Source organism: Cyanistes caeruleus, chromosome 3, assembly GCF_971803275.1.
Source record: "Cyanistes caeruleus chromosome 3, bCyaCae1.hap1.1, whole genome shotgun sequence".
In the NCBI taxonomy this organism is placed as follows: domain Eukaryota; kingdom Metazoa; phylum Chordata; class Aves; order Passeriformes; family Paridae; genus Cyanistes; species Cyanistes caeruleus.
The window spans coordinates 13,436,792-13,451,938 of NC_141703.1; the positions used below are offsets into that span (position 1 = coordinate 13,436,792).

At 40.1% G+C, this 15,147-nt stretch overlaps 1 protein-coding gene across 1 annotated transcript in view; it reads right to left on the bottom strand.

The window, feature by feature from the left end:
* The window catches only part of PDK3 (pyruvate dehydrogenase kinase 3), a 51,168-nt gene extending 40,344 nt beyond the window's left edge, over positions 1–10,824 (bottom strand). The window contains exon 1 of the mRNA XM_086879856.1: positions 10,612–10,824. Within this exon, the coding sequence (XP_086735982.1) occupies positions 10,612–10,717 (106 nt within the window). The 5' untranslated portion in view covers positions 10,718–10,824. The remainder of the gene's footprint in view (positions 1–10,611) is intronic.
* Positions 10,825–15,147: the final 4,323 nt, after the last annotated feature.

Here is a 15,147-nt window from a genome sequence, read left to right on the forward strand (position 1 = left end):
GGAAGAATTAACAGATGCACAATACTCTGCAATAATTAATTTTAACTCCTACAGCCACAGCCTTCCTGTCACAGAAAAGACTCAAGTGAAGACACGTTTGTCCCTCTCAAGAGGAATAGATTATCAGATAACCGCTTGTCAAAGCTGTAAACCAGCACTGTGTACTGTTAAAGAGAACAACCCAAGTTAAAATAAAAGCATAAATTTTTAAAATAGGCTTCCCTGATCTAAAACTCATGTTTAGCTGCTTATTACTCAGTTCTAACAAAATAACTTTTTGAGTATTTTAATACATTTGCCAAGAGACAACACAGTAATCAAAAGTATCTATAAAGTTTAATGCAGAGGCATTCAACCAGTTACAGGCTGTATTATTTTTAGACGTATAGACCCGTCTTTCCTTTGAGCAATTTGGGAGTAGGCTGAAAGTCAGGTGAATCATTCCAGCAGCAAAGCTATGTCTCGCCATTATCACAGGCACTCCCCTCAGAAAATGACAAAGAGCCAAAATGTTTGCAGGAGAAACCATGGTCCTGATCAGGTTCTTGATCTTAGAATGATTTGTACAACCCAGACTCCTTCCCTGGCCAGTCACAAGGGGCTTCTAAAGTAGACAAAACCAAAACAACGTGGCTCTGCAGGCTGTATCAGCTCTTCCACCAGCACTACTAGACTGAAGCAGGGAGCAGCAGTCAGAGGAGCACAGAGGTGGCACAGCAGCCCTGGCCTCCACTGCCAAGGGGCTCCATGGCTTTCAAACAGGGGACCCTGGACAAAACAAAATTTGTGTTTCGCTCTGGTGAGATGCAAAATTTTACAACAAATTTAAAACTTTTTTTTTTTTTTTTTTTTTTAATGTAGATGAGGCTTAAAGCAGCAAGCCAAAAAAACCTTATTCCCCTTTTGATGCTCTGATCAGCTTCTCTTACAAGAAACTGACCAGAAAAGACTGACTTGTGCTTCCTGGGTCTTATAATCACCTTCTTCTCCCATAAGAGGTAAAAATCTATTTCACATTGGAGATTATAATTAGATGTTCCAAATTTTTAACACTCTCCCTAAGCTCTCACAACTTTGACAACTTCCTTCCTAACCTTTACGAAAAACTTCCATAATTCTCTCTAACCATTCCAGAAAAATAAAAATCCCTGCTTTATCCTCTAGTTCCTGACAACCTGCCAAAGAAAAAGCTATTCCAAATCCCTGGCATAAATAAAATTAACGTTTATGAGCAAAGACTCACACAGTTAAAACCAATTACATAAAAATACTGCCAATACCACATGCTCCAGTTTCCCTTCAGTCTCACTGAGGTGAAATGCATTACATGGTTACCCATCTTGTTTCAAAACACTTCTGATAATTAACAAATCACATTACAAAAAAGATTAGAGGATTCCTCTATGTCATTGCTAGTTATCAGTTTGAAGATATTCTTGAAGTCCATAAAAATCTTTCAGAAAAGCATAAGCAAGACTAAACCAAACAAGTCACAGTTAAAATATAAGTTATTTTTAGCAAAAAAATTTTACCTCTCTATTCACAGTCTTAAACCTAATTCTGAAAAACACCGATTATCATTTGCACAAGCCTAATATTTTAATGAATTAACTCAGTGAAAATATTTGTAATACTGTGTCACTTTTTTTATATTGACTACAAAGTAACAGAAAATAATTTAAACAGAAGAAACGTGAGAGAATGTCACATTTACATAGAAAGGTTTAAAGGAAACAAGAGTGTGTAAAATAGCCTCTTATAACACACCAAGCGTCAGAAAAAGGAGAACTATATCTCAAGAGTCACAGTTCAGTGCTCTAATTCATCCTTTCAACCTAGTATTTCCAAAAAGAAAAATTACATTTAACTGACTCCAGATAAATACAAAAAACCAAACATTTTAAAAAGGATAAGTAGCAGCCTGAAAAATATTTCAGCAGTTTTGAGAAAAAAGGTGGCTTTTAAAAAAGGCCACTATATTAAGCATAACTGGCAACAAGAAAAGCTGTTCTAATAGAGTAACTGGGGAATTAGATAAAACAAAACCTATGCCTAATTTTATGATGGATTATGCCGATTTAAGAGGGACTGGAGACGTACCATTCACTCTTCACAACACAGTCCTGTGAAGATCAATGACTGCTAGTGCAATGTAGAGTGTTTATGAATTATTGTTCATCAACATCTGTGTGAGCTGGCTGCTGGAGCCAGTTTTCCTCACAGGGCCCAGAAGGGGCTGTGCCTCAGAGCTGTAACTGCAAGTGTTGGTGATACAGCTGCGTTTGGGCTATGGCTGAACACACTTGCACAGCTTTCCTCTCTCCTGCACTCAATCTCTACCCCAGCAAGTAGGGCTGGGGCTGGGTACCAGGCTGGATGGGGACAGAGCCAGGAGAGCTGACCTGAGCTGGACAAAGGGATATTCTATATGACACGATGCCATGCCCAGCAATAACAAACTGGTTGGCTTTGTCCCCCAAGATGTCTGTCACACAGTGACTGCCTGGGCACAGCTCCGCTTCTGGGAGGTGGTGAGTGACTGCCTGTGCATCACTTGTTTCTCTTCCTCTTGGCTTTACTTCTTAAATTCTCTTGTTCTCAACCCATAAGCTTTCTCATTTTTGCCCTCCCTTTTCTCTCCCCATGCCAGTGGGGAATGGAAGAAGGGGAGCAAGCACCTAGGTGGGTGCTCAGCTGCTGGATGGGGTCAACCCACCATAACACTGAACATCTGATAAAACAACCTTACCTTGAAGTTATCCCATTATTTTGTACATTGAGTTTTGTTTGTTTTTAATTAAGCATGTCACATGGGGTTGTGCCAAACTTCATAAAAAGCAAGGTACATCACCTATTATTACTGCCTTAGCATACACCAAATTACCTTAATTAAAATTTAAATTAGAAAAATTAGGGAAATTAGACCAGGCCAACACAATCTATTGTCTCTTTATTACCTTATTATCTCTTAGTGCTTATCTATGTATTACTTCATTATTAGCTTCATCTCTTTTTCAGCTACTTCAGTCAACCTGATTTAATTCCAATGTCCTCCTCTTCCTTTTCTCTGAAAGACAAGCAGTGTATTTTCCCACTTAAAAAACCCTGGGGCCATCACCATTCATTATTTCCATGGCACATAAGCACCACCTGTGCTGCACCAGGCCACACGTTTGCAGATGTGTTCAGCTACTCACAACACACAGAACTGATTTACTTTCACTGGAGCCCACTAAGCCAAGAGGATCTAGACACATTTCAGCTTATCTAAATTTTGGGTCGGGGAGAGTTGTGATTTCCTTTATGTTTCTGGATACAATTCATCTTTTTCTGACGACCAAATCAAATACAAATTCAAGATTCTTTATCAGTACCTACATTTACTGAGTAAATGTTTCACTTTAGCATTCTCCCCAATTACTATAAACTATCTCAACATCTTTTTATCTCCTTTTCTATCCCATGACTTTTCACCTTGGCTGTTATTTGTACTGCAACCCAAGACAGATGTCCTTGCTTCCACTTTCATATGTTTTTTAATCAACAGTGTTTCTGGAAATCCTAACACTGTTCTACTGCTTTCTTATCTTTTGTCTACATCAGAATTGCTCTTTCTCAAACTGACAGATCATCTTACACTCCTCCTTATGTCTTAGTAGAGACCCTATCACCCTGTTTTCTAGGCTTGTAAAAGTTACACTATTTTTAAATCACTGACTGTCAGTTCTTCCATTCCAGAGAAGGAATGCTACCGAATTCATGTTCATTTTACTGAAAATTAAATTTCATATTTTCAAGTGCCTCCTTATTAGCTTAAATCTACCCTAAAGAAGGCATTTCAACAATTTTTACCACTTCTAGAAGAAAAACATGGCCCAAATATTCTTAGATCTTCAAGAGCTACAAATCCTACCTTTTTGTCCCTCTAGAAAGAAGCTTCCCAAGCCCTCAATTTCTGTCAAGCAGCATTCTCCATTGCTTCTTACTTGCTCAAAAGAATAAACAAACCCACTGGCATTGTTTATTGCTTCATGCAGATGGGAATGTCCTCTCTCTTTCACCCAAGACAGTCAGCTGTGTGCTTACACGCCATACCATCTTCAGGGAATACAAAAAAAACCTCAAGCATGCACACATGTCCATGGGCAGGGAAAGAGCCTTCCATTCCCAGCATCCCAAGGCAGAGGACTGCACAGCTCCTCTGATCAGTCCACAGACAAACAGAACACAGACTGATAAATTTTCTGCTGTTTTGGGAAACAAAACTCAAGCAATTCCACCAGCTGAGTGATGCTCACTTGTAGACAACTAGCCTATGCCTCTTAGGCAAGAGTGGCCAGCCAAACCCCCTAATGAAGGCAGAATTTTCAATGCTTAGGCTTTATGATGAAGAAAAAAAAATTACCTTGGTGATCCAGTTTGATCATCTACAGCAATTTATGGAATTTGTACTATAACAACACTAAAATACGGAATTCACAATATGTTAAAAATTAAGTAATTAAGAAATTAAGTGTTCCTTTATTGAATAAACAGCCTGTAAAAGTGGTAAGTCACTGTAAAAGTGATACAGATAATTCTGTAAATTAAATGCATTACAATCTAGTATTACACAGCACTCCCACACACAAATATCTCTATTATATCACGGTTCAATAGTGACTGCTGAACAAAGTTACTTAATCACAATGACTCTTCCAGACCTTCAAAACAATCAATATTAGGCCTTATAAAACCCTTCAATATTAAATATAGTATTGGAACATCACTGCCTGCCAGCAAGTGGCAGTTGTAAACAGGAACAGGTTATAAATAACAGTTGCATCAGAAAGGCTTCCAGCTTATTTGCTGTGCTATAACCCATTCAAAGAAAACCCTTTTTAATGTTCTGAAATGCAAACTTTATTCATGCCCAGATCTAGGGAATGAAGGACTGAACATGGAAAAGTGGTAACTGCAAGAATTCAAGAACAAAAGCAGACAGACAATCCAGCTTGCACATCCAGCTGTCACTGGTAGCCTTTCAAGGTAAAAACTGCACAGCAGTAAAACAATTTCAATCCAATATTCCATAAAACCCCTAAAGAGATTCTATTTAAAGCTCTAAAAGACATATTTGAAGAACAATACTAAAAATTCTGGGGAAGTCACAAAAGTTAATTCCATGGTATTTTCATAAGGCTTAAAACAGCTCATTTAATGTATTTGTCTTTACAAAATCAAGAAAGATAACTCCAGCACAACGTACGTATATCACAGAGTGAAAATATTCCAGGCATCAGAGGATGCCAACCTACCAAAAAAAAGCTCTAATGAAATTGCTGGATGGAAGCTGAAGCCAGTCAGATGAAAATAAAAGACAGTAATGTCTGACTAGCATTCATCTTCCTAGTCCCACTCAGTGGTCAGCATACCAATGATTAACATTTGTGCTAAGAGGGTATTTTTGTTTTAAAGATGCATTTAAATCAAGTCTAAGGTTTTAAGGACCATGCACAGTGAGCAGCAGAAAAAGCACAGCCACAACCATTAAATAGAAGGTAATTATTTAAGATCTTTTAGCCCTAAACTTTGCAAGTGCTATAGATGCACAGTCTCTCCACTAATGTTCTATTAAAAAAAAACTCCAAACCAATAAAATTTTTCCAGTATCTTTTTGTGTAGAAAAAATCTTCCAAAAGACATCTTTCATAAGATTAATAATTTTATTTGGAGACAAGGAACGTTTTGATCTCCACTTTCCTACCCCCACATGTTCAAACTGTATCTTCCAGCTACCTCTCCAGTGGCAGGCTTTCAGCTCAGATCCATGCCTCTATCAAGAAGGCAACATGAAGCATAAAGACTCTTGCAAAACCCCAATCTAATATTGCTCCTACAAATTGCAGCAACCAACAGCAATACTGATACCTGGTTTGCTCTTTGTATCATTTTGGAAGAGGCCTACATGTTTCCCCAAGACAGGTAAGATTAATAGATGTCACATAAACTAAACTATTTCATACAAAAAATTGTATTTAAAAAATGAGAAGTATCGACCAATCATGTTTTCCTCCAGATATGCCCCAAAGCACAACAGTTCCATGCACTCATTGTGATTATCTGCTGCATGCTTAGCTGTTCTCAGTACAGTAAAATTACTAAATTACAACCTTTGTGATATTTTTCAATGCCACTAACTGCAGCAGTCACCACAAATATTTTGATTATAACCTACAAAATCAGGATCTCCTAAGTCACATTCCACAACAAGAATTCACTGTGATTCACTATCTTCTGTCTTCAGCACAAGCACAGCTTTTTTATCCAAACTCCTTAGAGTACTAACTGTGTGGTAAATGAACACTAATATATGACATGTTCAAAGAGCTAACAAAAAACAAGTTTAACCCCTTAGGTACATAATTCATCCAAAGCATTTAATTTGAAACATGAAACAAAATGGGCTAGAATATAGCTGGGTACAACTGGCCAAGACAGCTTCAATAGTAGAAGTAGATGGTTCTGACAAAACACACCTCAGATTCAGGTCTCAGACACTTGGTCAGCTGAACAGCAGCAATGAGAGGATGACATGAATACAGTATTCTGGCACACGTTCACAACACAGCACTAGCATAGCTTCAAATGACTCTTTCATGCATGATCAAAGGATTACACCATTTATACTTCACTCATCTCTTCATTTGTGCTTAATTGTACGTAACTTTTGCAGTACAACCATTTATTTGACAAAACATTTGTCGGTAACTTTACTGACAACTGAGGTACCCAGACGTGAACAAGCAGCTGAGTGGAACTTGCCAGCTGGGGCAGGGTTCAGCACTCGTGCAGCTCTCCCAAGCTGGCTCACGCCAAGGACAGGCGGCAGTGCAGGCACCAGGAGCTCACGTCTCTGGGAGCCTTTTTCAAATGCTAAGGCACTCCAAGAAAAGCAACTCTACTTTCCTCAAACAGTCAGGTTATTACTTCCCAGGCAAGGGACTGACCGATTGGTTACCCATCTGTGTGGCTGCTGCTTAAGTATTGGGTATTTTGGATTAAACTATCACTATCAAAGGCCCACCTTACGTGCCAAAGCAAAACTAAACTGAGATACTCCATGAATATGAATCTCCAGAATGGCATTTTTTTCTCAGTCTAGCCCCCAAAATGTACAAAGATGCATGGATCTGAATGTTATATGAATGTTAGATCACTACGAACAAGCTCATTTCAGAAAAGATATTTTAGTAATTAATTTAGTCTGGGTCATTAAGGCATGGCTGCACTTGGAAATCTACCAAAACAACTTCCAGAGGAACTACTCAAGTCTGAAAGTACATAGCTGAATTCAATTGGTAGATTTTGTATTTTTTCCCAGAGTAGAATAATTATGGAGGCCTGGATAAACATGCTAGCTTTAAACAAGGTCAAAATTTGTTTATATTGAAATACACTTACAGAAGGTCATTCTTTTGCAAAGGAGAGGGATTGCACAAGAAGATTGGGAAATGCACTTCATAACAAAAGAAACTGCCTGAACAGAATTCATGAGTGTGCAAACAGAAAGTGTACACACAGAAAGAAAGAAAAAAAGCTGTACAGTGTGAACGCTCAGACTTCCTGACACAGAGGTCCCAAGCCCACGGCACAGTAACCTCTGACACACGGCAGCTGCAAGCTCAACAGAACATGGACACAAACAGGGCTCGGCTACAAAAACCAAGCAAGTGCCACTGCTTCAATTACTGCCTTCTGGTTTGCTTCACAGGTTTTTAGTAACAGCAAGCTACTTTAAACAAACTGTCTCTTACAGTGGTTTAAATAGCTGAATTAAGAAAGGGAAGTTTTAAAATAAACCTCATTAATTTGTATCACTGGAAGGGAATAGAGACTCTACAGCCTCACTATGCACACAACTGTGTTCCACACAACACACACTGCTAGTCAGTAGTTAAAAAAAGCCAATTGCCACCAACTATCTTGGAAGAGACCCTTCAGCTCACAGGAAATACAAAGTTTCTCTTCCTCAGCTCACCATAATTTTACAAATGCGTAAGTCAACTCAATCTAAACAAATATAAAAAAGGACATAAGGAACACATTGTAGTTTCACTATTGTCAGAAATTAAGTCAAAAAACTCTCTTCACATAAACCTGAATCACAGTAAGTGCAAATTCCATATGAGAAATCTACATCAGACAACAAAATCAGACAGCCATGATAGGGTAATTCATACATTTTCTTTGGGCATACTCTTCTTCAACACTTGTTGAAACTTCAATCATGTTTTTGTAAAACAAGCACTACATTCACTTAGGTCAATTTAAAAGACCGTTTCTTTTGAAGTGAGACACTAAATAGCCTCTATAAGCTGACCACAAAACAGTGTCTTCTTCCCACTAAACATTCTCACAAATGAACAATCACAACTGAACTGCACCTTGAGTATCATGCTTTTTATGCTTGGCATATTTGGTCTCTTCAGTACCTGCATCCTTGCAGCACCAGCAAATTCTTTTTTGGCTAACTCAGATATAAGCAACACAGTTCCCTGACATGGTGCATATTATCCAGGCCTTCCACACCTCAAGTGGGAAAATTTTTGCACTATCACTCACATTTTGATGTCAATTTTTCCTCTAGGCCTATTGAAGACTCCAGCTGAACCTGAAATTACCCAAAGCTGTAAATGTTTAGGATGACATAAGTTAAGTAACTACATTGGGTTTTGTTCTATTTGCTTAAACTGCTGTAATTTTCCTACTTGAGTTTTCCCAAATAAATACAGGCACTAAAGACTAAGTAAGTGGAGATGTTAAGTGGCCCATAAAACTTATTAAGATCAAGGTGATAGGTTTAGCAAGGTTGATACAACATAAACCTACTAATTTTAGAAACTCCTAGTGACCTTCCAAGACTAAACCATACACTTTTTTTTTTCTTCAGAGGTTTTAAATGTCAATGACTAGATAGCTTCCCGTCAGTCTTAAGACATGAAGACCCTTAAATACATAGCCACACACAGAAGATTCAAATGACACATCCAGTGACAACTGGAGCATGTCTAAAGAATAAGGCTGGCCAGGCTGTATGTAACATCCTGTTCTCATTCTGTTCATTTCCAGTAACATAACCCAGGCTTAAAATTGTAAAATAAAACTACTTCTTCTGGAGAATCACAAGACCATAAAGTAATTCAGCGCTATAATGTTAAAACAAACACAGCATTATGAAAAGGCTGCTACAGAAGAGATGTCCAAAGGCAAACAGTAATGCCACACAGAACTGTAGAAATCCTTACCAAAAAGCAAACTTTGGTCCAAACATCCAAGGCATTAAAGCAAATCCTGAAATCTTTACACCTCTTTAGTCACAACTGAAAAGACTCACAAACATCAATACTTCCTCAGCAACAATTTACAAGCCCAACTTTCAAATAGGCAAAGGTGACACAATTTGTTGAGTGCCAGGACTAAAATAAAGATATTCTAAGTTTTAGGCCATTGCTCTTGCCAGTACAGAAAGACACAGAGTAAGAAGCACCAGTGCTAGAGAAGAAGCCCAGCAGCACAGGAAGGGGTGGGGAAGAGGTAACAAACTCAGGTGAGTGGAGACCAGAGAAGAAAGCAGAGTTTCTAGTCAGGTTCTCCTTTAAGTGGAGACAAGGGGTTTTGGTGGGGTTTTTTTCATGGTACAAAATCCTGTTTCATTGAGAGGATGTATCAAGCTCATTACTGGCTTTCTGTACTTACAGCATTCTTTCACTAATACCATTGCCGTAATTGTGCAATTGTATCCACTTTTAATCACTTTCTGGCTGAATACTGGCTCATGTTCGTCCTTTTGTACCCTTACTGTAAGAGTGGAATGAAGGAGCACCCTGTTAAGCTTCACGATGTTACACAGGGCCTTCACATTCACTCTATCAGCAATATTTATACGGTAATAAAATCTCAACAACTCTCGTATCAGAGAGCAAGAGTCAAATAACCTCCGATAAAGATACGGGTTTATCGTTATCTAGATGGAAGCATGTTTTTTAACAGCAACACAAGCCACTCCTGGATTTCATTCCAGGGCTTCTGAGAAGAAAAACGATATGTATCATCAGCAATATTTCCTGAAGTGCTCCTGAATTTTACACAAACAGGTTTCCTATACAAGTGCGGTTAACAGTTCATGCCCGAACTGTAAATAAGCCGATCTCTGCACGGCAGATTTAAATTTTCATGCTCAAGACCATTAACTTACTCTCTCCTTCAGAGTCGCTAAGCTCACAAAACGTCAGGTCAGGAACCCTAATTTTGATTCCCATCCCCACGGTACTCGTGTCAGGGGATAATGCAATTGAAGGAGGGCCAAGCCCGCCTCTCCCGGTCCCTTGGCGAGGTGAGCAGCGGCTGCTTGCTGGCCACCAGCTGCCCACACCGCGCCCGGGCCCCCGGGGGTGTCAGCGCGGGGCCCCGGGGCCTGCGGGGCCGCCGGGCCGGGCCCCGGCCGCGCTCCCGATGCGGGCCGAGAAGCCGCGGCCGGGGACCGGGGCCTGCGCGCCCGCCGCCGCCGCCGCTCCCCGGGAGAGCCGCGGCCACCCCCACACCCCCTCACCTCGCGGCCCCGGCACTCACCGAAGTCGAGGAATTGCTTGATAGAGAGGGGCGAGGGGGAGAAGCGCGAGTAGTACTCGATCTGCTTGGGGATGGGGTTCTTGAGCAGCGCCCCGCACAGCCGCATGGCGCGGACCGCCCGGCTCCGCTGCGCTCCCGCCGGCGGCGGCTCCTGCCCGGGCGCGGCCGCTCCGCGCTGCCCGTCGCGCTCCGCGGCCCGGCCCGGCCCGGCGGGAGGGGCGAGCGCCGCGCCCGCTCCGCGCACGCGCACGTCGGAGCGCGGGGGACGGGACGGGGCGGGGCGGGCGCGTGAGGGGAGCGGGAGCGGAGCGGCGTTCGTGTGGGGAGTGCTGGGTGCCGGAGCCGGCCCTTAGAGTTACAATCACTGCCCTCAGGCAGAGAAGACCTCTGGGATTGTCGAGTCCAGGCTATGACCGAACACCACCGTGTCAACTGCACCATGGCGCTGAGCACCACCGCCAGTCTTAAACGCCTCCAAGGACGGTGACTCCACCGCCGTGTTGTCCACAAAAATCAGATTCATGAGCTGCTGTGTGACAAGCCGATAATAATACTCTCGAGGGACACACTTTTATTTCAGGGTTGCATAAGCTTGGGTGCTCACTGGTATTCCATGAATCAAGCACACCAACTATCAAAACTTTTTACTAATTATAGATTTTAGCAAACAAAAGAATTCGTGGTCGCTGGCTACAAGTTACATAGCTCTCTTATTAATCAGTATTATCTTATTAATCAGTGATTAATGATTCTCTCACATGCCGTGCTAATTAGCCCTCATGTTCAGTCTCCCTCCTGGTACAGTGGGTTTCCTGGGTCAGTAGTCCCAATCTCCCCGTACCAGAATTACCTCTTACCCAGCTGGAGCTGATTTCAGCACAATTGCTGAGTTGGCTTTATTTGTTTCTTCTTAATGTTAGGAGTTCTGCCAGATGTCCTTGTGGCCGTTATCAGTGGGCATCCTTCTCCCCAAGCTTTGTTAACCTCCCTCTGCATCCAAGATCATCACAGCATATCAAGCCCTGCACCTTAACAAGGCAATTCTACCAACAAGTTGTTTTTCTGACAGCTGGATATCACTTACAGCTTGCTTGCTAGCTGCTCTCTGTTTCACAGATTACATCTCCCTTTTAAGCTTGAACATATACAAAGGTCAAACACCAAGAACATCCTTTCTTGAACAAATTTTACATATTTGCATATCTGACACATTTTGCAACACCTTGGCAGTCCACTCCATTATCTAATCATCCCCTGGGTGAAGAAATTCCTCCTGATGTCCAACCTAACCCTCCCCTGGCAGTTTAAGACTATGTCCTCATGTCCTGTTGCTGGTTGCCTGAGAGAAGAGCCCGACCCCCACCTGGCTATACCCTCTGCTCAAGTTTCATATGGACCAGTTAATACGTCTCAGCTGGTCCATAAGAGGGTGCCTGCCCAGCTGGCTTCCAAAATGCAGCCCTCAGGTACCCAGCAGGTTGTACAGTGGGTGTAAGACTGGTAGAACAGTTCACTACATGTGACAATAGCTGAAATTTTCTGAAAAGGTTCCATTTTTATCTGAGAGAACATATGAATACAATTAAAATCAATTTTGATGACTAGAATCAAAAGTGAAGCCAAGTATTGGAGAATCAAAATGTAGTGCTGAATGAAGTCACTGACTGTTTTTGCTATGAGGTGGGTTAGGTACACTTAAGACAAATAACTGGTGACCAGTTCCTTATTTTTCTCCAGTGAATTAAATGTAAACTTCAGCAGGTACACAATAGTATTACTCTAATTTTATAACTGACTTGCAAAAGAAACCAATATTCTCCAGTTACTGGAAGTCTCTCTCCATCCTTTCTGTCATGATTGTCCTTAAGAATCTGAAACAGAGAAATCCTGACCTAATGTACAAAATAACTGGAAAGCATTTTAAAATCACTTCAATTGCAGCTTATAGCAATGACTGGCTTGAAGAGGCATGTCATGTAATCAAGACTGACAAAATGAAACATCCACTGTAATTCTGAAGTTTTTTGGCAGGTGAGGAAAAGTGTTTTAAAACTTTTGTTATATACTCATCAGGATTTGATTGTGATTCATTTAGAGCATTACTCTGAAATCAGTTGCAGAATTATCTGGCAGAAAACAATGTCTTTTTTTGTTGAAGACAGAATAACATTTCACAAATTAAGATGAAATTAGCAACTTCAAAGGATGATTCATTATCAACATTTAAGCCACTTGATTTTATGTATCACATTTTTAAGTAATTCTAGTGTGAGTTCAGCTTCAAAAAGTAGCAAGACAACAGTTAACTATTGAGTTGTCTTTCTAAACACAAAATCATTTTTGCAATATAATGCATCACAGCATCAATTTTTTTGGAAATTTCTTAAACCTTTATTAGCCAACCCATGTGAAAAACTGGAATTGTTTTTGTCTATGGTGATACAGACTAAAACCACAATGAGGACACACACAAAGTCACTGCAAAACAGAGGTGTGCTCTTCTCATCAGACTCCCAATAGCTTTTCTCAACTCTGGAGAAACTGGTGATATAACCAACAGATCGAATTCACCAAAAACTGTTCACACACTTTAGAGACATTCAAATCCCAGACCCACCCAGCAGCTCTTCATGGCCTTATACTTAAGAAGACCGCAAGACTTGCTTGAAAGAACATAAAATGCACATGAGAAAGGCTATAGTTTCACCAATGCAAGACAGCAGCAAGCATACACATAAACCTAGTTCTTAAACAACCTGCCCAAATAAAGGTTAGTGGCATAAACCATACAAAATACAAAATGTCACTGGGATCAATAGGATTAAATGATAAACTGAGTTTTGCTTCTGGATGAATTTGGATTTGATTTCTCAAACTTCATACCTGCGTTTTTATGTATTTCAGAACATGTCTGGTACAAAAAAAGCTTCCTGAACTCAGTCTATGAGAACATCTTTGTTTAAATATTAAAAAACTTCTACAGGCATACAGGAAATAAATTATTTATCCCTTAAGAAAATTTAATTTTAGCATTGATAAATGTTAAAACTCTTTTTTACTGAGGGTATTATTTTTCAAGTAAATTCAAATCTGAAATAACTAGAATTAACCAAGGGGTCAAAGATGACCCGCTTTTACATGGCAGTTTAGTAGCCAGAACAACTTAGTCCCTAGTTCAGTTAAAATCTGCAAGCACACAGGCAACAGGAAACCTAAGCACCTGTAAGGTGTAAGGTGTGTAAGGTTTTGATACAGACACATGCCAGAGCCCTGCACTGAGGACAAGATGCCTGTGGTGTCCTGGCCCAGAGAGCACCACCCAGCCACACTTCCCCTGGATTGTTCCCAGGGAGCCCCAGACACATCATAGAATCTGTTTTTGTTGGGCCATCACTGTGACAAAGGAGATGGATAATTAAATCTGAGTAAGCAATCTTGCCTTAATTTTTCTTGGTTTTCTGTGTTGGAGTTGGTATAAAATCAATGCTTCTGAATCACAAACCACAGAAACTTTGAGAGGAAAAGCAGCAATATCAGGTTTTGCCACAGAGTGATTCCCTAAAACAGAGGAACTGATTTAGAAAATATCTGCAAAGGCAAAACTTTTTGGTGTTTCCTACTCTCAGTAATTTCAAGCACTGACTGTTGACCACTGGATTCAGTGCCAGTACTTAAAAATTGGCCTCCCCTAGGGTTTGTGTTTTAGCTATGACAGGAGGGAGGGACCCTAATGACAGAGTGTACATGGAAGAGCCTTTGCTGCTCCTTGTATGGGACTTGTGTGTTAAATCAGTGGGGCCAGGGGGATAAATAAGAGACCCTTCTATGACTAGTAACCAGAAAATTAAGTTACCAGAAAATAAAATTTTTGAGTTTGAATTTTATTAGCACTTAGTAAAAATTAAAAATTCATTTCTACAGAAATTTGTAGCCAAACTTGGTATGGAGATTTTACAAGATGCATTTTTGTTACATTTTCAGATCTTATTCTTTCTGGACCTTTATATTACATGTAATTGTTTTCAGGGATCAAAGCTTTTGCATGTAGTATTTCACTCAATTAACACTCATAGTGAAAATTTCAGACCTTTAAAACACCAGAGCCATAATCTCCTTAACAAAGTTTGGTTTATTTCACTGCAGAATATGTAGTAGGTCTATAAACTAGCTGCAGGGGATTCAGCATAATGAACTTCTTTGTATGGATGTCAGAGGAGAGGAAAAGGAATGTTAAACTGCAAACCAAGAAAACACAGTTATTAGTGTTTTGTAGACACATTGACTTTGTGGAATTCGTAGTAATTTTTTTTCTTTTTTACCAAAAAAAACAACCTATATTGAAGTTAATATAACCCTTATTTCTTAAAGTTCAGAAGCACTCGTTGAGAATGGGGATAATATAATCGAAACACGAGCAATAATAATAACTGATAACAGTTATTTGGAGAAAATTTACACAGAAAATTATAGTCCCAAAGTACCTCTTACAAGATGACAGAAAAATCAGCACAGAACAGGAAAAACTAGTATAGGGTG